This window comes from Pan paniscus, chromosome 14, assembly GCF_029289425.2.
Source record: "Pan paniscus chromosome 14, NHGRI_mPanPan1-v2.0_pri, whole genome shotgun sequence".
Lineage (NCBI taxonomy): Eukaryota > Metazoa > Chordata > Mammalia > Primates > Hominidae > Pan > Pan paniscus.
Window position 1 is genome coordinate 96,673,694 of NC_073263.2, and position 25,126 is coordinate 96,698,819.

At 39.3% G+C, this 25,126-nt stretch overlaps 1 protein-coding gene across 3 annotated transcripts in view; it reads right to left on the minus strand.

Annotated features, from left to right (window-relative positions):
* The window catches only part of ABCC4 (ATP binding cassette subfamily C member 4 (PEL blood group)), a 282,705-nt gene that overhangs the window by 124,098 nt on the left and 133,481 nt on the right, over window positions 1-25,126 (minus strand). For all 3 annotated transcript variants that reach the window (XM_034936857.3, XM_055096905.2, XM_055096906.2), the window contains 5 exons: window positions 23,467-23,676; window positions 21,692-21,832; window positions 20,928-20,965; window positions 20,440-20,534; window positions 18,507-18,653 (listed from right to left, as the gene is read on the minus strand). In XM_034936857.3, the coding sequence (XP_034792748.3) occupies window positions 18,507-18,653; window positions 20,440-20,534; window positions 20,928-20,965; window positions 21,692-21,832; window positions 23,467-23,676 (631 nt within the window). The remainder of the gene's footprint in view (window positions 1-18,506; window positions 18,654-20,439; window positions 20,535-20,927; window positions 20,966-21,691; window positions 21,833-23,466; window positions 23,677-25,126) is intronic.

Genomic DNA, 25,126 nt, shown 5'->3' on the forward strand with positions numbered 1-25,126 from the left:
TGAGTAAAAATCAGTGTCTCACTATAAAATATCAAGCCTTGTGAAGACTAAATTATAAGATTTATGAAACGTTATTTTCTGCAAATTTCCAAATACTGTTTGACTTCTACAGCAAACAAGAAAGAAAGCAAATCTCTTAAATTACTGCCAAAAAAATATAATAATAAGAAGAAGAAACAAGGAATAAAATGGATGATAGAAGAATCTCTGTCTTTCTCATCACCATAATTTATGGGTGGAGGAGGGCAAGTAGCTAAAAAGTGGGCCATGAACTAAAAAGCCTAGATATATAAATAAAACAAGGCAAAGAAATTTTTCAGCTGGGGTCTCACCTGGATTGGTACATGTGTGACTCTAGGCTCACAAGCTCTGAGCCCATGCCAGGTTTGATACTGAACCATCAACATTACTAATATGGTTTCTTCTGAGTAGACCACCAAGAGAATTCACCCAATCTTTTGATTTCCCACATTTTTTCAGGCCTAGAGAACAGCTGGATGGGATTTCCACAAGCTTGAAAGGCACTTGGCTGTGGTTCTTCTAACAGGAACCTCCTGAGATGCCCCTTCTGACCATGTTATTCTGTCATTCAAAGTCTAACAATGATGAGTCCTATTAAAAGTTCAACTGCATTTCCAAAATAGCCTACATGAAATGTTCTAGATACATTTATAATTCAATCTAAAATTTATGAGAATGACCAAAGACATCTTGAAATAGTTAACAGGACTTCTAATTTGGAAGGATTTGAGAGTTTATTCTCTGTCTCCTTTCCCTCTTTCTCTCCTTTTTATTAAAATATAAATAAAAAGTTCTCCATTATCACTTTGGAGAGCTAAAAAAGGAAAAAATGTTCATACCAAAGACAGAATTATTTCCACTCCCAGTAGGACACAAATGCCAAGGAATAGCTATGGTAGCACCATTCCACAGTATCTCCTATGACACCAAACACTACAAATTTCAGAGCTAGCACTCTCCTAACATAAAAACTTGATTTAGAAAGTCATGCCAATGTACTGCTAGAAGTCTAGAAAACGTACGCCCATGATAACAGGCAAAAGTGATCATCTAGTTTGCAGAAGCAGTAACCTTTACTACACAGTAAAAACTTTTTTCTCCCATTGTGGGACTAACTCATTTTCAAATGCTAAATCCTTCTGAAAATTGATAAAAGCAAGTTTATGTAAAAGCTGAGTAAACATTTCAGAAGGTGAAGAAGACAGAGGTTAAAATATTTCTTAGTTTCACACATGTAACTCAAATTGGAATTCTTATATCAACATTACACACACACATACACATTCAGACAGATAAACGCATCCATTAGATACACACTGTGACACCTGTTATTTGTGATGGATTTTTCCGGGTCACACAAATTTGTCAGATTTTTAAACATATGATTAATAAGATATCCACATTCATTGGAAAGGAAGTACTATATTAAACATAACCCTTATCTGAGGGGGTGAAGCATGATGATAGCATAAAATATTATACTATATAGCAATGGGCGACATAACTTTAGAAAATGCCCAGGGACAAAGGCTGGAAGCATTCTCCTTGATAACCGGTAAGACAAGGAGGCCTACTCTCACTACACCTATTCAATACTGGAAGTCCTAGCCAGAACAATCAAGCAAGAGAAAGAAAGAAAAGGCAACCAAATAGGAAAAAGGAAGTCAAACTACCTCTCTTCGTAGACGACATGATTCTATACCTGGAAAACCCCATATTCTCTGCCCAACAGCTCCCAGATCTGATAAACAACTTCAGCAAAGTTACGGGATACAAAAATCAATGCATAAAATCAGTAGCATTTCTATACACCAACATCCAAGCTCAGAGCCAAATCAAGAATACCACGGCCACAAAAACATAAAATATTTAGGAACACAGGTAACCAAAGACGTAAAAGATCTCTACATCAAGAATTAGAAAACATGGCTGAAAAAAAATCAGAGACTACACAAACAAATGGAAATATATTCCATGCTCATGGATAGGAATATTGTCAAAATGGCCATACTGCCCAGAGCAATTTACAGATTCAATGCTCTTCCTATCAACCTACCAAAGCCATTTTTCACAGAACTAGAAAAACTATACTGAAATTCATATGGAATCAAAAAATAGCATCCAAAGAGCCAAAGCAATCCTAAGCAAAAAGAACAGAATCTATAAGGAACTTAAGTTTACCAGCAAAAAACAAACAACTCCAGTAAAAAAAATGGGCAAAGGACAAAAACAGATGCTTCTCAAAAGAAGACATGCACACAGTCACCAAGCATATGAAAAAAAGCTCAACATCACTAAACATCAGAGAAATGCAAATCAAAACCACAATGAGATATCATCTCACACCAGTCAGAAGAGCTATTATTAAAAAGTCAAAAAATAACAGATGCTGGTGAGGTTGCAGAGAAAAGGAACACATATATTCTGTTGGAGGAAATGGAAATTCAGCCATTGTGGGAAGCAGTCTGGAGACTTCTCAAAGAACTTAAAAGAAAACTACCATCCAACCTAGCAATCCACTACTGGGTATAGACCCAAAGGAAAAACAAAGACACACATGGCTGGACACGGTGACTTATGCCTGTAATCACAACACCTTGGGAGGCTGAGGCGGGCAGATCACTTGAGCCCAGGAGTTCAAAACCAGCCTGTCTGGGTAACATGGTAAAACCCCATCTCTACCTAAAAAAAAAAAAAGGAAAAAAAAATTAGGTACCATATGCCTATAGTCCCAGATACTTGGAAAGCTAAAAAGGGAGAATCACTTGACTCCGGGAGGTGGAGGTTACAGTGAGCTGAGATCTTGCCACTGCACTGGACAACAGAGTGAGACCCCATCTCCAAAAAAAAAAAAAGAGACACATGCACTTGTATGTTTATCATAGCACTATTCACAATAGCAAACACAAGGAGTCAACTTAGGTGCCCATCAATGGTGGCCTGGATAAAGAAAATGTGGTACATATATACCATGGAATACTACGCAGCCATAGAAAAGAACAAAATTATGCCCTTTGCAGCAACATGGATGGAGCTGGAAGCCATTATCCCAAGCAAATTAACAAGAAACAGAAAACCAAATATCACATGTTCTCACTTACAAACAGGAGCTAAACATTGAGTACATGTGGACTCTGAGAAGGAAACAACAGGCCGGGCACAGTGGCTCACGGCTGTAATCCCAGCACTTTGGGAGGCCAAGGCAGGAGGATCACCTGAGGTCAGGAGTTCGAGACCAGCTTAGCCAATATGGTGAAACCCCACATCTACTAAAAATACAAAACCAGCTGGGCATGGTGATATGCGCTTGTAATTCCAGCTACTCAGGAGACTGAGGCAGGATAATTGCTTACACCCCAGAGGCGGAAGTTGCAGTGAGCCAAGATTGCGCCACTGCACTCCAGCCTGAGTGACAGAGCAAGACTCTCTCAAAAAAAAAAAAAAAAAAAGAAGGGAACAACAACAGATTCTGGGACCTACTTTATGGTAGGAGGAGGGCAAGGATCAAAAAATTACCTATTACCTATCAGGTACTTTGCTCATTACCTGGGTGACAAAATAATCTGTATACCAAACCCTCCACCACATGTAATCTACTCATGTAACAAACCTGCATATGTACTGTCTGAACCAAAAATAAAAGTTGGAAGAAACAAACACAGGAAAATACCCAGACAGAATTCACAAGACAGTAACCGGTTACCTTATGCAAAATTCCCAGCACACTCCTGGCCTACCGAGATGCTTAATAAATGCTGTTATAATCTGCAGTCTGATTAATGATTTATGGCAATCATTTAATTTTCAATTACAGGCATCACATCCCTGCGGTTGCCACATAAAAACCGATAGGGACAATAACAAGAGTATTGGGCAAGAAGGCAAAGAAGAGGGTGGATCTACTGTGTGGATGCTCAGAGGCAGAGAGACTGCAACAGATTTCTTGTTGCTTTGTTGCTACTGCAGATGAAACAAGACAACGGAAGTAACAGAAGTTTTATATGCTTAAGTTGTCAAATAAATTTATAATGTTGCTATAAAATTGTAAGACACAGGGCAAGATTCCAAATGTATTGTACCTCTGGCTGATCCTCAATTTGGTAGAGAACTAGAATGCAACTGCCAGAAACCAAAACCTCTGTCCTACAACAGACCTCTAAAACATTCAAGGGTGGGGCAAAACTATTATAAAAATCCTCTGATGTCTTACAAACAACCTATTTTTGACTTTCTTAAGCTCTTATCAAATTATTTCTAAAAGAGTGGCACAGAATGAGAGAATCATCGCAGTTCAGAGCTGAGGGCCTTTCTGACATTACTGAGGTTGAATCCTAAGACTCTGGACTAGTTGGGTGTCTCTGCCTGAAGGCACAACTACCTGGCAAGCAGGTGGAAAATTAGTAGGTGTCCTATCTTCATTTAGGTCTCTCCACCGCAAATTCTATTTTTTATATATCACAATGCTAGTATTATATCCAGTCAGTACTTTATGGCATTTTAATTGTTAGTTTATTAATGGTAATAGTGCAGTAACAGGAGTTATCTGCTATGTTTGGTTTATTATTCCTTTAAATGTCTTAAAAACATAATTTGTAGTTTACAAGAACTAACCAGAAATCTCATTTTCTTCCCAGGTTGCTTTAAACATATTTTGCACAAGAGGAAGTTTTAAAATATCAGAATGTCCATCTGATAGAAATGTAGAAAGATTGCCCAGAATTAACTGGAGTGAACAAACCACAGACTGTCTCTAAAAACATCCCATGAATAAAATTTGAAGGCTCAACAATCTAAAACTGCCTTAGGTCAACTTTAACTTTCACTTGTGAAATTTGTCATTTTTCATGCTTTTTGAAAAAGGTGAATACATAGAATTTATACATTTGGACCAGTTATAGCATTTTTAAAAAACAATGTAAGTTTCTCCTACTCCTAAGAAGTATATCCACTTCTCTGGAATAATTCCAATATTCCATTTAAATAGAACTTATTTTACAAAATTTCAAACTGTCTTTCCTTAATTACACAATAGACTTCTGTACTCAACTTCAGCTGTATCGTTTTCAAACAAAAAGTAAACCAGATGTTTGGTACTTACATGCAAAATTGAGCTCTCATTGTAAAACCAAATTAAATTTAAAATTAACTCTGGAATGAAGCTAAGCCCCATTGAAAACACAACCAAAAAGAAAACATGCAAACAAACAAAAAAAATACTCTATTGATTTTCTTTTGTGGCTTGTTAGTCTTGGTCATTTATCTATTTTTCTTTGCATCCAGGAAAACACAGACACCCTTCCCAGACTCCCTTTGTTTCATCAAAACTAGCAGATTTGGAATTTGTACATTTTTTTAAGACTACTAAAATTTCATCATATCAATTAGTCACAAAAATCAATTTTTAGCTGTTAGGTACCATATCAAATGCTTTTCATATATTGATTCTCTTAATTGTCACTCACACAAAAAAAGGATTGTACTGTTAATATCATCGCCATACTACAAATAAGTTGAAGCAGAAAGAGTTTAAGTAATTCAGCAAGGTAGAGCTGAGATTCACATTTGGGCAGGCTGATTCCAAAGTCATGCTTTTTACCAAAAGGGTACCATGGATCCCAAATCATATAGTGATTTAAATCCCCTATTAGAAAATAAAGAAAAATCCTTCCATTTGCTGGTGGGTGAAGTCAAAGGACATCTTATCTGCTGATTAATTTTCAAATTTTAAATTTCACATATTATTAAGAGAATCCAAAAATATAATTCTTATTGTGGTGGGACAAGCTAACTAAAAAGTCTCTCTCTCCCTCTCCCCTACCCGTCACAACACACACACACACGCACACACACACACACAATCAATGCTTCTTAAGATAACTGTTTTGATCAAGAGGCTCTTAAATGACAACCAAAGTTCTCTCTCATTTGACATCAAATGAAAGTGGACATGAGAATTAAAGGGAGAGAAAAGATGAGCTGTATTAGAAAAAAAATACCCCATGTTTATCCAAAAATGATGAGGTACTTATTTTGCCATATAAAATTTCAAACCCTAATCTCATCTAGAACATTTAGCTACTTTGGTACAGCAATAACTAATGGAAGAAGACATACCTGAAGGCTAGGTCAATTAAGCTTTAAACTCCTACAGCTTCTCGTGTGTGAAAGGAGATGAGAGTGGTTAGAACATCTGGCATCAAGGGAAATTAAAGCTTCTTCTGTTCAGTTTTTAAAATTCTCTAACGTATGAGCTAAATCTATTCATCTGGTCTAAAGACTTGACAATTCCTTAACAAACAGCAGCTTATCTGATTGTACGATAAAACTGCTGATGGCTGGATTACACAGGTGTTCCCTTTTATTACCCCGGCTATTTATGTCAACAACTATTTATTTAATCTTAAAGTGAAAGAAGAACACTTTTCTAGTGACACTGATCACTCATCATCCTGAAATGCATGTGTTGATTTTCCTTTCATTTACAGGACCACATCAAGACTAACTTTTCCAACTTGGCACCAATAAGAAATACTTCTGTCTACAATACAGTTCATTGGTAGAACTTATTAAACTATACTTGACTCCCTTTTCATTTTCATGCTAAGTAATAGGGAGTATATAGAGAAGATTTATATTCGCATGGGATAATTGTAAGATGTCACTACCATTTTATTCTCCAAAAAGAGAAGAAGAATAAATTTATAGTTCCCCCAAAGGAAATACATTTTATGCGCCCAGGCCATTCTGACACCAACAGGAGGAAAAAAAAATTAAAAATAATGACTTTAAAAAAAGGCAATCATTTCCTTCTCTACTTTTAAATATGTAAAGGTAATGAAAAAAAATAATCCATGATTGTAACTATGCCTCAAAGCACTGCTGCTGATCAAGGCGTGTGGAATTGTATGTGGAGAAAATATATTTAAGGGTAAATCTGCTTCAACTATATTCCCTGTTCCAATATCATTGTGCAGAACACAGAAAGAACTGGGTATGCTATTTTTTCCTCCAACCCTCAAAATCTCTGAACTCTTCTATTATGTGCTTCAATCAGAGTGAGGAATGAGACCAGTCACTGAAGCAAAAGAACACTTCTATAAACTTCCACCTGAAGTTCAGAGAGAAGTCTGATTAGCTACTATCAGGCTGAAGATCAACCAGGGGAGATATACTGTTTTCTCAGATGTTGCTGCACAGTTTTAGAGACAGGGTCTCATTCTGATTCCTAGGCTTGGGGGGGCAATACAGTAATCATAGCTCACTGCAGCTTCTAACATTTGGGCTCAAGCAATCCTCCCACCTCAGTCTCACGAGGAGCCGGTACTATAGGCACACGCCACTGTGCACAGCTAATTTTTTTTAGAGATGGGGTCTTACTATTGTCCAAGCTGCTTTCAAACTCCTGGCCTCAAGTGATCCTCCTGCCTGAGCCTCCCAAGTAGCTGGGATTATATGACATGAACCACCATGCCTGGCGAACACGATTGTATTTGGAACACTGTCTGCCTAAAGATTTCTAAACACCAGAACAAGTCTAAGACAGGCTTTCCAGGTGTTCAAGAGGTGTTGGAACATTTGCCTATGTGATATAATCTATTAAAATGCAAATGCAAACAAGACATGAAAGGAAAATGTTTCCAGAATAGAGAACTTGTTTTCAATAAACTTCCTCTCAAAAATGTCCTGTTTTTTCCTCCCCCTCCCTCCCCTTTCCCCACTGCCAGGGCCTCAAAATGTACTTTGAAGCTTGTCGAGTCTTTATTTGAGATATGAAAGAGCTTCTATTTAAATGAGGAAGAAATTTCTCAAACATTAATCCTGGTGACCAAGAATGAGAACACTCAGTGAATCATAGTTGAATTTCATGATAACATTACTTACAGGGAAAATATCATTACTTATGTTCTTTCTCCTATCAATACTTCTAAAAGCCCAAAGCGTGTACAGGTACTTGTAAAGGGCAACACTGGAAGTCCCTCCCCTTTCTCCAACACACTTTCCTAAGCTGAGCTGTAGCACTTAGACCTCCCCCAGTGGCTCAGAAAAGCATCTAGGCCCAGTCAAGAGTCTAGCTAGAAATTATTGTGAGTCCACTTTAAGCTTAGAGATTATGATCTGAAATAAAGAATCATTTATTTTGTTTCCTGAACACCTCTGCTACTCCCACTGGTATGATTTCATTTTGAACACAATTGGTTTTGAAGTGCCAAAAGAACCATTTTTGGAAATTTTATAAAATCAAGGCCAATGAATTATGAAGAAGACATATCTGATGGAGCTATGCTCATGTGTCTTATATCTAGAAAAGTATCTAGACTTCCATTTGGCAGCTGCATTAATTTTAATATGCATCTTTTTGATATGAGATCATAGATTCTGACACAGGATGGTTTTTAGAAGTAATCCATTGTTGGTCTAGTGTGGTGGCTCACACCTGTCCCAGCACTTTGGGAGGCTGAAGGCAGATCACTTGAGGTCAGGAGTTCAATACCAGTCTGGCCAACATGGTGAAACTCTGTCTCTACTAAAAATACAAAATCAGCCAAGTGTGGTGGCATATGCCTGTAGTCCCAGCTACTCGGTAGGCTGAGGCAAGAGAATTGCTTGAGCCCAGAGAGCGGAGGTTGCAATGAGCTGAGATCACACCACTGCACTCCAGCCTAGGCAACAGACCAAGACTCTGTCTCAAGAAAAAAAAAAAAAAGAAGAAGAAGAACAAAGAGGAAAGAAGAAAGAAGGAAGAAGGAAGAAGAATGAAGAAGGAAGAAGGAAGGAGAAGGAGGAGGAGGAGGAGAAGGAGGAGGAGGAGAAGGAGGAGGAGGAGGAGAAGGAGGAGGAGGAGGAGAAGGAGAAGGAGGAGGAGAAGGAGAAGGAGAAGAAGGAGGAGGAGAAGAAGAAGGAGGAGAAGAAATCATCATCATCATCATCCACTGTCTGCAACTATTTAAGTTTGCAAGTCCCTTGAAAACAGGTACTTTTGTTTCAATGTTTGGGACCACAACTGACGATGAGTAGAAGACCAATAAATGCTTGATGAATGAAAAAGCCTCTTTTTACCTGTTAGAACCCTGAGGCTAAGAGAAGTAAAGTGACCCACTTAGTTACCGCAAACTATGATCCTAGCAGAATTGGGGCATCTCAACACCTCAACTCCCTGTGCAAGAACAGATTTTCAATGTCTACTGATGATTTTAAATGGATTAATTCCTCTCTTTACTTCTTAAGGGCATGAAGTTTACGAAACAAAACTATACAGTACCAGACACTTAACCCACAGAGTGTTAAAAGTCACCTTCAACACACAACTAAACCCCAAAAACAGTTATTAGGTGTTTGACAGTTTCATTTCTTTGACTGGTAAACAACAGGAGAACTTGGTCTAGTTCCATGAATCACAGCTTCCAAAGAACCAATGTATGGTTTTTCTCTTCAGGCCATCACGTATCAGAAACAAAGTCCACCAAAGTAATCTATTACAAACTGTAGTTTTGAAAAAGAAAATTGGAAGCAAGAGTTAAATTTAATATAAGTACCAGCTGTAAGACAAAAAACACTCTAATTTTATTTCAACACTGTAAAGTCCCATTGTTCTTTATGGGTGTTGCTTAAAGAGATGCAAATGCACTCTTGGAACTATTTCTTGTTCTGTCCAGCCAACAAATATTTACTAATCAGATACAGTGTATCCAATCCTGGGCTCAGGGGATTTAGCAAGGAAACAACAGATAAGCTCCAAGAAGACAAGGGGAAAACAAGACAGGGAAGACAAGGGGAAAACAAGGCAGGGAAGACAAGGGGAAAACAAGGCTAACATAAGACAAGGGTGGTAAATACATAATTACCTAAATTAGAATGTAACTATCATTTTCATAAACACTATCAAAAACTTGATAAAAGCAAAAATGTTTTAAACTTCATGGAAAACAAAATGTCACAACCTCAGCGTTGTAAATATTCTGATTTTTTTCCACTGTCTTCATGGCAATATAAATAATCATGTTTATAATAAAGGGGGAAGGAATAAAATAATGGAATATGAAAACTCCAATTATAAGTAAAAATCAGTTCTCATATAAAACTCAAACTCCAGTTATAAATGGAAAACTCTCAAATTAAAACTCCAGTTATAAATGAAAACCAGAGTTCTCATATGAGAACTTCAAAGTCAAATCTTTGAGGGGAAGCAGTTGGCCTTACAGTAAAACAGAACAGCGTTTCAAGCTAGCAAATCCCAACCACTTCCACTTAGTGTCCAAAAACTATGCTTTATACATATTAGGCTCTCAGTAATATACTTATCAATATTTATTCATGTTGAAATCGGCCACTGCAAGTGGCTAATGAAATATCATTAGGTTATTCCAGAAACAGTGTTCTATTTTCCCTTGAAATGGTTATCCAACAGCTAAGAGCTAAGTCATGAAGATACTTTGATTCTTTTCTGACAATAAGGTCACAGAGAACTATAATGTTGATCTAACAGTGGGGGACAGTTTTAAATGACAACACTTGAATTACTATTATCAGTCACACATCCCATAGGCTAATGCCAAATTACTAAGCACACATTAACAGCAGATATTGGGATATGCTACAAAGCCCTGAGTTCCAAGTTAGCTGATTCCAAGTTAGCTGAAGATAAAGATAAAGACAACACATATCAAATCAGTTAATGGGGGGCGTTAAAACCATAGCCACGGACATTAGACTGAAGTGGAGAACTTACATATGTCGAGAGAGAGAGAGATACAGGCATATACAAACACATGCAGGTATCACATTATATACACTATAGGAAAACAATTTAACACAGTTAAGTAAAATGTCATCTTATAATTTCCTGAAATATTACAAGATTATCACTTTGAACAAAGCACATTCTTCCCTAATTTTTTATCTTTTTAACATTTTATTGGACAAACACAGTGCTTTCTCTGTTACTAAGTTGTCAGTATCTCCATGTATGATTTATTATGGAGAAAAACCATGAATCAGAACATCCTAGTAGATTAAAAATTATGCCAAAATGATGCAATATTTACCAGCTGTAGACAAGTGCTACAGTAATTGCTTACATACAGATTACTGACAAAATAACAATAGCAATCAAATATATGTAACTACGTAACTAAACTCCTAACAAAGGCTTTTATGATACTATTAGCAGTAAAGGAGCAACTCCCATAAAATATGACTTCGTATCACCCCTGATAAGAGTTTAAGTACATATAACCATTGTTATGTGAAAAAACATTATTTTTAATTTGTGACAACCCGACAGGATTTAATTACCACACCTACTTCAAACTCTTAGCTGTTTCATTCAAAGCTGAAAAAACAATATTTATGTGGCTATTGAGAATCATTATGATTGATGCAATCTTTTGTGTTATTCCCTTTATAGTCACTTGCATTTGTTATTATTAACAAGAAAAAATGAAAGGGGAAATGTGTGTTTTTGTTTTGCAACAAAGCTTTTCTGGTGATGACTAACTTCTTCCTTTGAACACAAAAAGCCTCTTAAACTAACTAATGTACATATAAATGTGTTCTTTACAATACGCATCAGGCAAGGGGGTGGGAGGGAAAGCCCGCAGGACTTAAGCCAGAATTAAAAGCAATATAGGCAAGATTGAGTACATGAAAGCTGTCAGGACGGTTGTTATTCTCAATTTCTTACAGCTCATCTGCTCTCAAGGAAGAAAAATCATAGTTTCTTTTAACCATATCCACAACAGATCTCACTTGAAAGGAAACATAGCGAGTGATTTGGCATCAATGGGCATATTACCAATTTTCCAGCATCACTACTGAATATTTATACTGGTGACGAATGATGACACTGAGGAAATATTTTAGCACGAAGCTTTGCCTTGTAAATTGTCTGAATGGTGCTGTGTCAAAACAACACCTACCATAAATCAGAGGTTTTAGGACCAGTATTTCTTGTTTAAACATGCTACCTGCTCAGCAGAATCACTTGTGTGAACAGGCATAGATTAACGTGTGCTGGGCAGAGCCATCTTACCCCCTAGCTTATAGAGCTATAATTTAACAAGCCTATTATTGTAGAGGTAATTTTGACAGTGCTGAAATATTATACTTGTTAAAAATGCACATTTAGCACCAACTCCAGTGGTCATTTGAACTGAATAAACAGATAAATAGGTATCCCTACAATTATGTTTCTTCTTTATTGATGACTCTTTTTTTCTGGCAAGGAAGTGGGATATGGACATTAGATTTTATAGAGTATCGCAAGACAGTCTTTCTGATCATATAAAAAGCTCATCATGGAGGTTGCTTTCAGTTCTCCACAAATTATTTAGCAACTTGCAGTGGATTCCAGAGTCCCTTTCCAGGTTTCAGAAACAGAACAATAGTTCAAACCACTACCACCCTCCTCCCCTCAATTCCTGTAGGATGCACATCCTAACTTCCCATTCAGTCAAGCTGGGAAGGAATCATTCTTTTTTTTTTTTTTTTTGGAGACAGGTTGGAGTGCAGTGACGCAATCACAGCTCACTGCAGTCTTGACCTCCCAGACTCAAGTGATCCTCCTGACTCAGCCTCCCGAGCTGCTGGGACTACAACCACGCCTGGCTAAAAGCTGAGAATCTTAATCACTGGGGCAACCCTAGATTTTTGATTAGGGAACATAGGAGAATATGTCTGTCTTAAAATCTAGTACTAGCATTCGCATTCCATACCTCAGTGACCACAAGCATCTTCCACTGGATTAAAAAAAAGAAACATGGGAAGAAGTCAATATGTTTCTTTTTTCTTTTATCTAGTGTTTTAGCTCTCATTTACCTTAATCTATAAAGAAAAAAGAATGATATGAATCTGGTTTTTTTGTTACACTGTTGAAGGCATCAATGAACATAAATATACATACACACACATACTCCCCACGCACACAATGGAGAAAAACCAGTTGTGTAAAACATACTGGCTGTAACCCAATATTAACTTTATACTTCCCTGAGAGAGTAAACAAACACTTCTACCGACACCAGCTCTTGGGTTCTTAAAGCCAAATTAACAAATTGAAAGCAAGTAAACACTTATCTGGCACCCATTAGAGTCAGTGTACTTAGCTAAATGTTATGTCACCATAATTAGGCATAAGAAAACAGGACAACAAACCACTCATCTTTTCTCCAAAACAAAGAGTGAAATTGTAGAGACCTGATAAGAATAAAATGTCTCTGCTAACTCTGTTGGCGTGGAAGAAAACTAAAGAAACTAACTGTGTAACTATCTTTCTCTGCAAACTCATGCTTACAAAGAAAACAGAAACATCATACAAGCAAATCATAATGTATGCTTCAGGAATTAAAATGCATCCAACCACTCAAGATGTCAGCGTCTGCCTATTCCAGTTACTAGTCAAGAAGGTGTAATTAGGAAATCCAAAAAAACCCTGTTTGAAATGCTAGGTATTCCAGGACAACATCAGAAAAATATCTTCCACAAAGACTTTCATGTTTCAAACATAATACGCCACAAAATTACTTTTTAAATTTCATATTAACACATATCAAGATACAAAGACCCAAGCTATAAAAATAGAATTTCCAAGAAAGCTTTAAATTAAAAACCAGGTTTTGCAATGAGGTGCTCTTACATTATATCACTGAAATACTGCAGATCATGCTGCCCTCTTGTGCTGGATATCAAAAGCAAAATTAATTCTGCCCATGCCAGGAAAACAGGATTTACATTTAAAATAAAAATCATCTCTTAATTTCTGAAGACTTACTCCTGACCTAGGATTTGTGTTACCCATTTATTATGATTGGAACAGAATGGAAACAGGGCTAAGACACACACAAAAACTGACTAGGAAGAGGTAGATGCAGCGAACAGCACCAGAAAATATCTGCAAATGCCCTATTCAACTCAGGTCATAATCAAAATATACAGGAGGTGTCTGAGGGCAGCTGAAAATGTGAGGCTTCTTAACAGACACATGTGATCCCATCACCAACCTACATCAAAGGAGGAAAGAATAAAAACTAGCAATGGGTGAGAGGAGGATAAAAAGACGAGAAAGGAAAACTGGCTCTTGGCAGGGCGCGGTAGCTCACGCCTGTAATCCCAGCACTTTAGGAGGCCAAGATGGGTGGATCACCTGAGGTCAAGAGTTCGAGATCAGCTTGACCAACATCGTGAAACCCCATCTCTACTAAAAATACAAAAATTAGCCAGGTGTGATGGTGGACACTGTAATCCCAGCTACTCGGGAGGCTGAGGCAGGAGAATCACTTGAACCTGGGAGCCGGAGGTTGCTGTGAGCTGAGATCACGCCACTGCACTCCAGCCTGGGCGACAGAGTGAGACTCTACCACACACGCACACACACACACACACACAAACAGTCACCATTTGTCCACTGGTGGTCAAATGTGTGTCCTTGGATGAATGTGTGTCCATTCTTGCCGGGGGCCCAGCCCGCTCCCAACAGCAGACAGAGCATGGTTGCCCCTCAGACCCAGCTCCACATTGCTCGTCAGTACTTGGCTTCTTGGGAAAACTGCTATCTCAGTACCAATAGGAGGTAAAACCCTGTCTCTACTAAAAATACAAAAAAAAAAAAAAAAAAATTAGCCGGATGTGGTGGCGGACACCTGTAATACCAACTACTCAGGAGATAGACACATGAGAATTGCTTGAACCCAAGAGGTGGACATTTGGAGTGAGCTGAGATCATGCCACTGCACTCGACTGGGCAACAGAGCAGGAAGAAAGGAAGAAATAGGAAGGAAGGAAGGAAGGAAGGAAGGAAGGAAGGAAGGAAGGAAGGAAGGAAGGAGAAAAGAAAGGAAGGAAAGAAAAGAAAGAAAAGAGAAAGAGAGAGAGAACTGGCTCTTGTCATTCTAAGGCAGCACACTGGTTTGGCTCACATTTTATCCTGCTAGCTTAAGATTTATCAGGTTAACGAAAGGCCAGTAGATAAAAAGGTATTGTATTATATAAACAAAGATGAATTTCATGCAACCATAGGTGGGTTCGAAATGGAGAGGAACTTAATGTCTGGCATGTTGGAGAAGCGTGGCCTTCCTAGAAACAGAAACTTCAGGCCGGGCGCGGTGGCTCACGCCTGTAATCCCCAGCACTTTGGGAGGTGGAAGCGGGCAGATCACGAGGTCAGGAGATCGAGACCATCCTGGCCAACACGGTGAAACCCGTCTCTACTAAAAAAGTACAAAAAATTAGCCGGGTGTGGTGGTGGGTGCCTGTGGTCCCAGCTACTCTGGAGGCTGAGGCAGGAGAATGGCATGAACCCAGGAGGCGGAGCTTGCAGTGAGCCAAGATCACGCCACTGCACTCCAGCCTGGGTGACAGAGCAAGACTCCGTCTCAAAAAAAAAAAAAAGAAACAGAAACTTTGCTGCTGAGAAGAAACACAGACCTTCCAGGTTTACCTTCGTCTTCTCCCTAAATCCAAATAAGTGAACTTGGGACCACAGTGGGGCAGTCAGGGGGACCCTTCCAGAAGGTCTGGTTCTCTGAGTCACCAGCAAGGGTCGCCCATTCATTAACCACACAGATGAGGATCTGGGCAGAAGCATGATGAGGGGGATGGCACACTGGGGTGGGAGTGGACATAAAATAATGGAGAAGACATTTCTATGCTGCAGACCAGAGTCACTGAGAATATTCCAGCACAAGGGCACTGGAGATGGGGATATGAGCGACGTCTAGCCAGACCCCCGGTGTGAATCACCTGGAGTTTCTGTGCCAGTCACCATCCCAAGGTGAGCTTACTGGAAACCACATGCCAGCAGAGGTCCTCCCCGTTTCCTAAGTTTTCTAAAATCTGGGAGAATATCAGGATGCTGAGCTCATAGGAAACTCCCCCGGGGCTCTTCTGAGAGCTTGCTTTTAATAACTAAGTATTCAGACATGCTTCCCAGTCTTTCTACCCCACTCAAAGAACACTCTGCAATTCAGGGGGCACAACATCATGCCAGATACTTATACACATTTAACATGTATATTTAAGAGTACTGAAAAATCGAGCTTGCCTGCCTCACTATCCTAGAGGGGAATTTTTATTTATATTATAAAGCCGGCTGGGTCCAGTGGCTCATGCCTGTAATCCCAGCACTTGAGGAGACTGAGGCAGGAAGATCCCTTGAGCACAGGAGTTCGAGACCAGCCCGGGTAACATAGTGAGATCCCATCTCTTCAAAATAGAATAAAATAAATTTTAAAAATTAGCTGGCCATGGTGACACAGGCCTGTGGTCCCAACTACCTGGAAGGCTGAGGCAGGAGGATCACTTGAGCCCAGGAGGTCAAGGCTACAGTGAGCTGTGATCACATCACTGCACTCCAGTCTAGTCAACAGAATGAGACCTTATCTCTAAATAAATTTTATATATATATATCTATATATATATATAGATATATATATATAAAACCATTGAAGTGCATACAATCAGTAATGTGAATTCTGAGGCGTAATTCACAGATTTTGTGTATCCTTCACCATTGTAAAAAGTGCAAAAATTTTATCTAAATGAAAATTTTAATTCTACCATTAAAAAACTTTTAATTTTTAAATTTTTTCAACGTCTACCACTAAAAAAAGTAAATAACTCACGACCTCTAAACATTTTGGACAAAGTAGGCCTCTCTTGGGGTACTTATTTGGGCTTCTATTTTGTTGAAGGAATAAAGTCATGCTAATAGATATAGGAGGAGGAAGCAAGATAAACACTCAGGTGCTGCTGTAAGATTAGTCACCTCCAAGATTTAGACTGGGTCCCAAATCCCTGAATAATAAATAAATCAGCATGAGGAGAAGCCCACAGGTCTCGAACATGGAGAGGCTGGTTAATGGTAGTCATGAGCATTCCGAGGCCTGTGATAAGAGAAATGCAGTCCCACCTAATGCTCCAAATGTTATGACTGTAGCTTCAAATTAACTGGCAAAGTGGCGCGACGTTACAGCTGTAATAGCGCAGAGGTCCTCCAATGACTTTCTAATACCAGCTGAAATCAGACCGATATTTGTGTGGTCTCTGCAGTTTACAAATCCTTGCACGCTGCACAGTGCTTGGACTGAAAAGTATTTGTTAAATAAATCTACACAAGATGCTTTCCAGAACAGTCTTCTTTAATCTTCACAAAAATCATGTAAAACAGAGAGGGTAGGAGTAATTTCCACCCCACAGTGAAGGTGATTCAGTTCATAGATACATGGCTTCATTGTCACTAACATTCGTTAGGCACTGACCATGTTGCTACACCCAGTTTCATGTACTAGGAATGTATTAACATGCTTAATTCTCATAAGATTTCAATTTGGTGGGTATGAATAGTATCCCTATTTTACAGATAAGAAAACTGTGACACAGAAAAATTAAGTAACTAGCACATGAATATGAATGTAACTATAATCAGCTATAACAATTAGTAACCAGCACCAGGATTGAACCCAGGTAGTTAGCTTGAGTTCACACTTTGAACTACAGCATCTGCTTGGAGACTTGCCTGTGTAATAGCACCTATGTCCTCTGGCCTTGGTCAAAAAGCTAGTCAATGGCCAGGCCAAAGCTGTGCCTGTGTTCTCTCCAGGCCACTTCCCTGCTTCTATGAGGGCAGTTATCATTTGCACAATGTCACTCAGGCCTCCCCACAAGTCCACTCAACTGAGCAGGGTGGGGACTTATAGGCACAACTAATTCTCCCTAGGAACCCAGGTCAGGAAGGCTAGCCTCAGAAGCAGGACAGGTAAGAAGGGCATAGTGCAGAGGCATCAACCACTTGGAAACTACTGGGTATAGTTGGGTATACCCAGGAAACAAGCTACTGAAGATCTATATGGCAGGTTCAACAAAGTCTCTATTATAGAACCAAAAGTCTACTTCAAAACCACAGAGTTAGAAACTGTTCTTGAAGGGGAGTTTACATTTTATCAATCTTGGCTTTTAATTAACCACATATTATCTTTCAGGGAAACCTCACAGTCAGGGTATGTACAAAAACCCTGTGTTTCCAGAAATGAACGGGTTTCCCAATGAAAGAAAGAAATGCACAGCCTGTCTCACGTCAGAGCATTCCTGATTACAAAGATCCCTCTGAAAAATGGCATAACCTAACACTATGTAAACACAGCCAATGTTTAGCAACTATTCAACTACATTTAAACATGTTTACAGGGAATGCAGGATGCTTCACTTGCCTCACAGCAAATGGATTCCTAAAGCATTCTGCAAAGTGAACATTCATTTATTTTTCCACACACATATAAATTGGAATAAAAGATTGTATGCCCCGCCTCTCCCCCCGCATATTCAGATTTTCTCTGGTAGGAGAAAAATATCAGTGAAGTTTCTTGTGGAAAATGAATCAACATGCATAGTGATTTTCTTCCCAGCATCCCTTCCATTTTCAAAGACGGAAATGTAATCAGATCCTAAATGTGTTGTTAACAAGACATACTTACTGAGAAACTTGGTGTCAGACTTACCTATTGGATTTCTATCAAAGAATAATACCGGAGCTTTCAGAATTGACTCAAACATTTTGTTGTGCAAAGTTTGTGAAGAGTTAACAAGGACGTAGAATACCAATAGAGATCTTGCTATGCCGAAAAGAACGGTAGCTACTGTTAAACCTGAAATAAAGAAATATCACTTAGAGAACACAGCATATCTCTGCATTTTCTTCAATAGTTGCTAAAGCAAGCCAGGTAGTTTATAAAGATGTTATTTAATTTATTCCATAAAGCATCTGGATTCTACATAAGTATAACGTATTTACAAAATACATTGACAAAGAAGGATTAAAATAGTTTATTTTTCTCTCACTGAATGGAAACTGCACAGAAAAGAAAAATCAGGTGTATAATACAATTTCATTCTAGGCTCTAATTCAATTGCAAGTTCTATTAAAAACTCAGAAGTAAGATAGATAATCATGAAGTGTAGTTGATCTTCTCCATATTCCAAATCTTATTATTTACATTATGTCCCATAATCTAAAAAAGGTGGTATGTTTTGATACCAACATGTGATATTAACAAGGAATTGGAGAAATGATTTACCTTTTCCTTGTAGAAAATGCCCAAGTAGCTTTAAAGAATTTAAAAATACCATATTAAGTTGCATGTGGAAAACCTCTTGAATAATTGAATTGCAAGAAAACACAAATTATATTTTAACATAAGATAATTAATCTAAATAAGCAACTAATCCCCCACTGTGTTACATAGACACAAGACATTTTTAAATGAATAAAATAAATCATACATTTTATTAAGACATGAATGAGGATCCATTATTCACATAGAAATTAAAAGAGCTTCCCTAACATCTCTTAATTCACAATGCTAAATACAGTGGGGGTAACTTCTATAACAAATATTTCCCTTTCAGATGACATGTCACTGTTATTTAACCTCTGAAAGCAGCTCAAATTCCTAACTCCAACAACGGGCATTATCCTTAGCCTGCCATCCTACACGAACATAATAGAACACAATAGATTTCCTTCTTCCTTTAGTTTTCACATAGTCCATCAATTGGAAGGTAAACAACTAACGGATTTAGATTTCTTAGCAAGCGATTGATGAAATAAACACCAAATTTCACTGAGTAGGTTCTTACAAAGATAACTCACTCTATCTCTGAGGAAAGCTTGTAGGAGCATTTCCTATGGAAATATTTAAAATTTTAGATGAAGATTTCCTTTAAACAGTATGTAATGCTACATACATTCTAAGCACTCTTGTGAAAACAGAGTGTGGCGTTAATATTAGTCTGGCAAGCCAAATGTTAAATTAATCACACAGTTGGGGACGCGATAACATTGTGATCTCAAGGTAAGAAATAGAAGGCATCCTAATTCCCAGACACTGGATTTTTCCCTGCTCAGCTTCCCTCTTAAGTAATTAGTGAAGCCCAGGAGATGAGCAGTGCTGAAGGGAGCTTTGCATACCTGGGAGGGAATAATGCTTTTATTTTGGGGGCCTTGCTGCCAGAGGATTTCATCCAAGTTCAATAAAAGCCAGGGTTTATTTAGACAGAATTGGAACAATCCGAACCACAGGGTGGGGATCCGTTTCTAATCCCCCTGCCCATCCGTATAATGATATAAGATTTAGCTAAAGCAACCTATTAGAATAGACAATAGCCACATATTTCCAGTGGCTGATTTTCTGAATGCTCAATCCTGGTTTAACTTTCAAAATCCAGTACAGAGCAAATTAAGAGTCTTCAGTCAACCTCTCTTCTAGTAGATTTTTAAAATAATTATTCTAATTAATTCACAGAGTAAATTCGACTGAGACTCCTGCTCTGTTAAGACATTACTGAATTACTCCTGGAAGCCCTAGTTACTCACACAGGCTCATTGTAAGCACCTCAGCCTCTCATACAATACACCAAATGATTAAACTTTACCTGAATAAATTCCTAAGTACCAGTTAAGATCTAGCTTCTCGGTTACATTTCCTCCTCCATTTACAGTGACATTTAGCATACTTTGTTTGTTTGCCCTATGGAACATGGGGAGAAAAAAATATTAAGCTATATATGGAATTTAGATAAATACATTTTTTAAAAAATGAACCACAATTTGGGAGAAATGCTTCATGCTGGAAAATGATTCTCAGCTCACTTAGTCTTGTGTCTATCTACCTTATAAAAATTCAATTTAAATCATAACTTTCAGTTCCCGAAACTGTCTGTGAACATGATGCCGCGGATCAGACATGGGTGGAGACCACCGCAGTTTACACTCCACTAGCAAGCACTCTAATTTTTCTTCGGGTAAACTAAGTGAGGATTAGAAGAGAAGGATCAACAAACACCTCCCTCTAACTCTATGGAAAAGCGAGTCTTCTTACTGATTTTGGAGTATTTCATACATCAGACCAGAAATAACTTACCAGTATGAAAGCCACCAATCTTGAAGCACATAGGCAACCTAGGAGGGGAGAAACAACAAAGACAAAAATCAAACTTGGGCATGACTTACCAACTCAGAACTCTAAATCGCTAACATGGACAACCGAAAGAAAGCCCTCAAAGCCGGGCGTGGTGGCTCATGCTTGTAAACCCCAGCACTTTGGGAGGCTGAGGCAGGCGGATCAACTTAAGGCCAGGAGTTCGCGACCAGCCTGGACAACATAGTGAAACCCTATCTCTATTAAAAATATAAAAATTAGCCTAGCTGGGCGTGGTGGCACATGTGCCTGTAGTCCCACCTACTCCGGAGGCTGAGACAGGAGAATTGCTTAAACCCCAGAGGCAGAGGTTGAAGTGAGCCAAGATCGCGCCACTGCACTCCAACCTGGGCAACAGAGCAAAACTCCGTCTCAAAAAAAAAAAAAAAAAAAAAAAAAGAAAGAATAAAAAGCTCAGAGAACTCGCATAGTTCTTCCAGCTCAGGTCTGTGCCAAGCCCAAACTCCCAGATATCAAGAGTTCAAGAAAACGCATATTCCATTTTAAAATCATTGAAAGATACCCTTTTTTCGCAGAAGGTCTTTGTAATGGACACGGAACACCAGTAGGCAGCCCTCACTTTGTTCCACCAAAGACAGCACATTTCAATTCAGACCCCAAGTGAACTGCAAGATGCAGTCATAATAGCATAAACATAGGTACTGTAAATACCATTTTGAGGGCGCAAAACAAATGTCATTATTTACCTGAGCTGCAGTGTTTAGGAGAATAAGGAAAATGAAGACAATCCAGTGAGCACCAGCTCTGAAGTAATTCTTATAGGCCTGAAAACCAACTTTTCCTTCAGAACGGTTCTCCTCTGATAGTGTAACTGGGACATTCTCTGTCTGCAAAGGAAAAAAGGTGGTAAGAGACAAAACAGTATACAAAACTGTTCCCAAAGATGACAATGCACTCTGTTGACAAAGCTGTGGGGAAACAGGCAGAAGTCCAAAATGATCCATCTCCTGTGGAGAAGGGTGTGGAAATAGCTAGCCAAACTATACATCCACTTATTTTTATTTATTTAATTTTTTTTTGACTCAGAATTTTGCTCATGTTTCCCAGGCTGGAGTGTAGTGGCGCGATCTTGGCTCACTGCAACCTCTGCCTCCTAGGTTCAAGCAATTATCCTGCCTCAGCCTCCTGAGTAGCAGGGATTACAGATGCCTGCTACCACGCCTGGCTAATTTTTTGTATTTTTTAGTGAAGACAGGTTTTCACCATGTTGGCCAGGCTGATCTGGAACTCCTGACCTCAGGTGATCCTCTCACCTCAGACTTCCAAAGTGCTGGGACTGCAGGCATGAGCCACCACACCCAGCTATATGCACTAATCCTTGGACCCAGCCATCCCACTTTCAAGGTTCTACTAGAGAAAAGGAAATATCATTTGTACATTGTGGCGTGGCTTGCTGGAAGGATGACATCAGGATGTTCAGCACTTACCTAGCACACCCAAATTCAAGTGTCAATACAGAAACTTGTTCCAAAATCATATACAAAAAGATATGGAACTCTCAACTGCATCACTCAAGATGGAAACATAAAAGAGCAGGGGGTCAAAACATGAGCTCAACACAGTAACTGGGGTCAAGCAGTGATTCTCAGTAACCAGAGTTTGGAAAGGAAGGGATAGCATATGATCCTAATCTATTTGGTTCCTGAGTTTCAGAAATTGACTCCTGATAATTTGGCATGTGAGGGCCTAATCTGAATATCTGCAAGAATCCTTCAGGCTCCTGGATTTGGATAGTCAGGGTTTGTGTGGCAAGGAATATCTATGCTTTTAAGTGAGCTCTGGTACATTTCTGCCCGGAGGACTTAGAAGGCATGAGATTCACATACTCTGAAGATGTATTGAGCAGCTCTATGCTGGCCACTGGGAACACCAAGGTGAGTAAGATGCAGCTCCTATTCTTGAAAGGTAAAGAAGGAAGTTGGGCTGCTGTGTGTCAGGAACTGTTGGGTCTTTGCACATGCTACTTCTGGCCTAACATAAACCATCTGACAACAGGGCAAAATACCTACATCAGCCACCTGCAGCATCAGAACATTCCAACATACAGGAAAAGTGGCTAATTTCATGTGGCCCACAGCAGGACTTTCTCTAAGGGGGTCTTCAAATTATGCCTCCAGATGCAAAGAGAAGTCGGGGGCCACCAGACTAAGTAGGATTTCACTACAGTAAATTCAAGAATTGTAGTATTAGTGTGAGTCACACACAGCTTAGGACTTGCACCAGCATACACACCCGCTACTCATCTCCTTGACATTCCCCAGCCTACACACAAAGGATAACTCCAACCAGGGTTGTTTGCCTTGGTTCTGTTTTAATCTACCAATATCATGGAATAGAGCCCTGAAACCACAGAATTCACTTTGGGACAAAAGATGAAGCTTTGAACAGAGTAGACCAAAGATCCATAAGGCCATTAACAGTGAACAAAACCAGGCCATGTTGTAAGAGGAGGTGAACTCACATCTTGGCTCTCCAGAGCACCATCTTTCAAGGAGGGTCTAGAAGATTGTTGAGACCAAACCGAAGACTCTGAGAAGGTACGATTCCTCAGTGTGGGAGTTCCTGGAACTGGAGGTTGTTCACTTTCCTCGTTGTCCTTCTTTAAAAGGGAGCCAAAATCTATACCAGATTTTAGGAACTCAGTGTAAGTCCCCTTCTGCACCATTTTACCCTAAAATAAAAATAAAGAATTTCAGAGAGCTACATGTGCAGGTGATAACGTTAACCTAATCTAATTCTAATCCAGAAAAAGTAACTGATCTTAAGTTATGATTATACTTAGGTCCGGAATCCTAGTTGACAAATCTAATACAATTCAACTTGATACACAACTGAGTGTTCTGTTCTCAGCCAGACCCTGTGTTAGGTCCTGAAGAATATTTTTAAAATGGTAATAGTGTGTTACATGGCAATCATTATCACACAGATGTTGGTGACCGTATTGGTAGTCTTATTACAGAACATGAAAACTGTGATAAACCTTATGCAATAAGAATTGAAGGAATGAGTAAATTGAGGAGGATATTCCAGGAAAGAAACCTAACACTGATAGGGAGGTAGGAACAGGCATATCTGCACAGGTAGGAAGCACTCCACAAGCCTCCACTGGCCATGGGCCCTGCTGGAAAAAGGCGTGTGGGAACCAGACTTGGACACAGACCCCATGAACTGCACCTTCATGGTCTTTACTCTAAAATTGCCCCACAGGCCAGGTGCAGTGGCTCACACCTGAAATCCCAGCACTTTGGAAGACCAAGGCAGGTGGATCACCTGAGGTCAGGAGTTCAAGACCAGCCTGGCCAACATGATGAAACCCCACCTCTACTAAAAATACAAAAAAATTAGCCGGGCATCTGTAATCCTAACTACTCGGGAGGCTGAGGCAGGAGAATCACTTGAACCCAGAAGGCGGAGGTTGCAGTGAGCAGAGATCAAGCCACTGCACTCCAGCCTGGATGACAAGAGCGAAACTCCATTTCATAAATAAATAAATAAATAAATAAATAAATAATTGCCCCAAAGACTCAGGGAGTTCCTAATTGAAAATTCGACATTCCATGGGACACAACCTTGCAGTTTTCTCTCCTTACAAAGTCATAGAAAATAATGTACAAATATCTTTACTATTTGTGTACCCCATGAAATGAGACCCAACTGATTTCCTCAAACAGCAGCAAACAAAATATTAGGCAAACTCCCAGAATACAAAACAAATCAAAGGAGAGCAGCTCCTGGCTAAGGCAAGTCAGGTGGGGGAAGGTGGCCAGGACCCTCCCTGCTACCCCAATCCTCCCCACCCCCAAAAGGTGGGTCCACTGAGGAAAATCCAATGACACCTTGGGCCCTTTGGACCAGTTTGATAACTGGAGAATTCAAAAATGCTTCATGATACATTGTGTCTTCTTCCACACAGGAGGTAAAAGTGACACACCTAGTTTGATGAAATGACCACTTTTCACATAGTATCTGTAAGACGCACAAGGAAACTCCTACTGGTACTGAGATGGCAGTTTTCCTCAGAAGCCGAGTACTGAGGAGCAATGCAGAGTGGGTTCCGAGGGGCAACCGTGCTCTGTCTGCTGTTAGGGAAGGGGCTGGGTCGACAGCAAGAAGCAAGAACG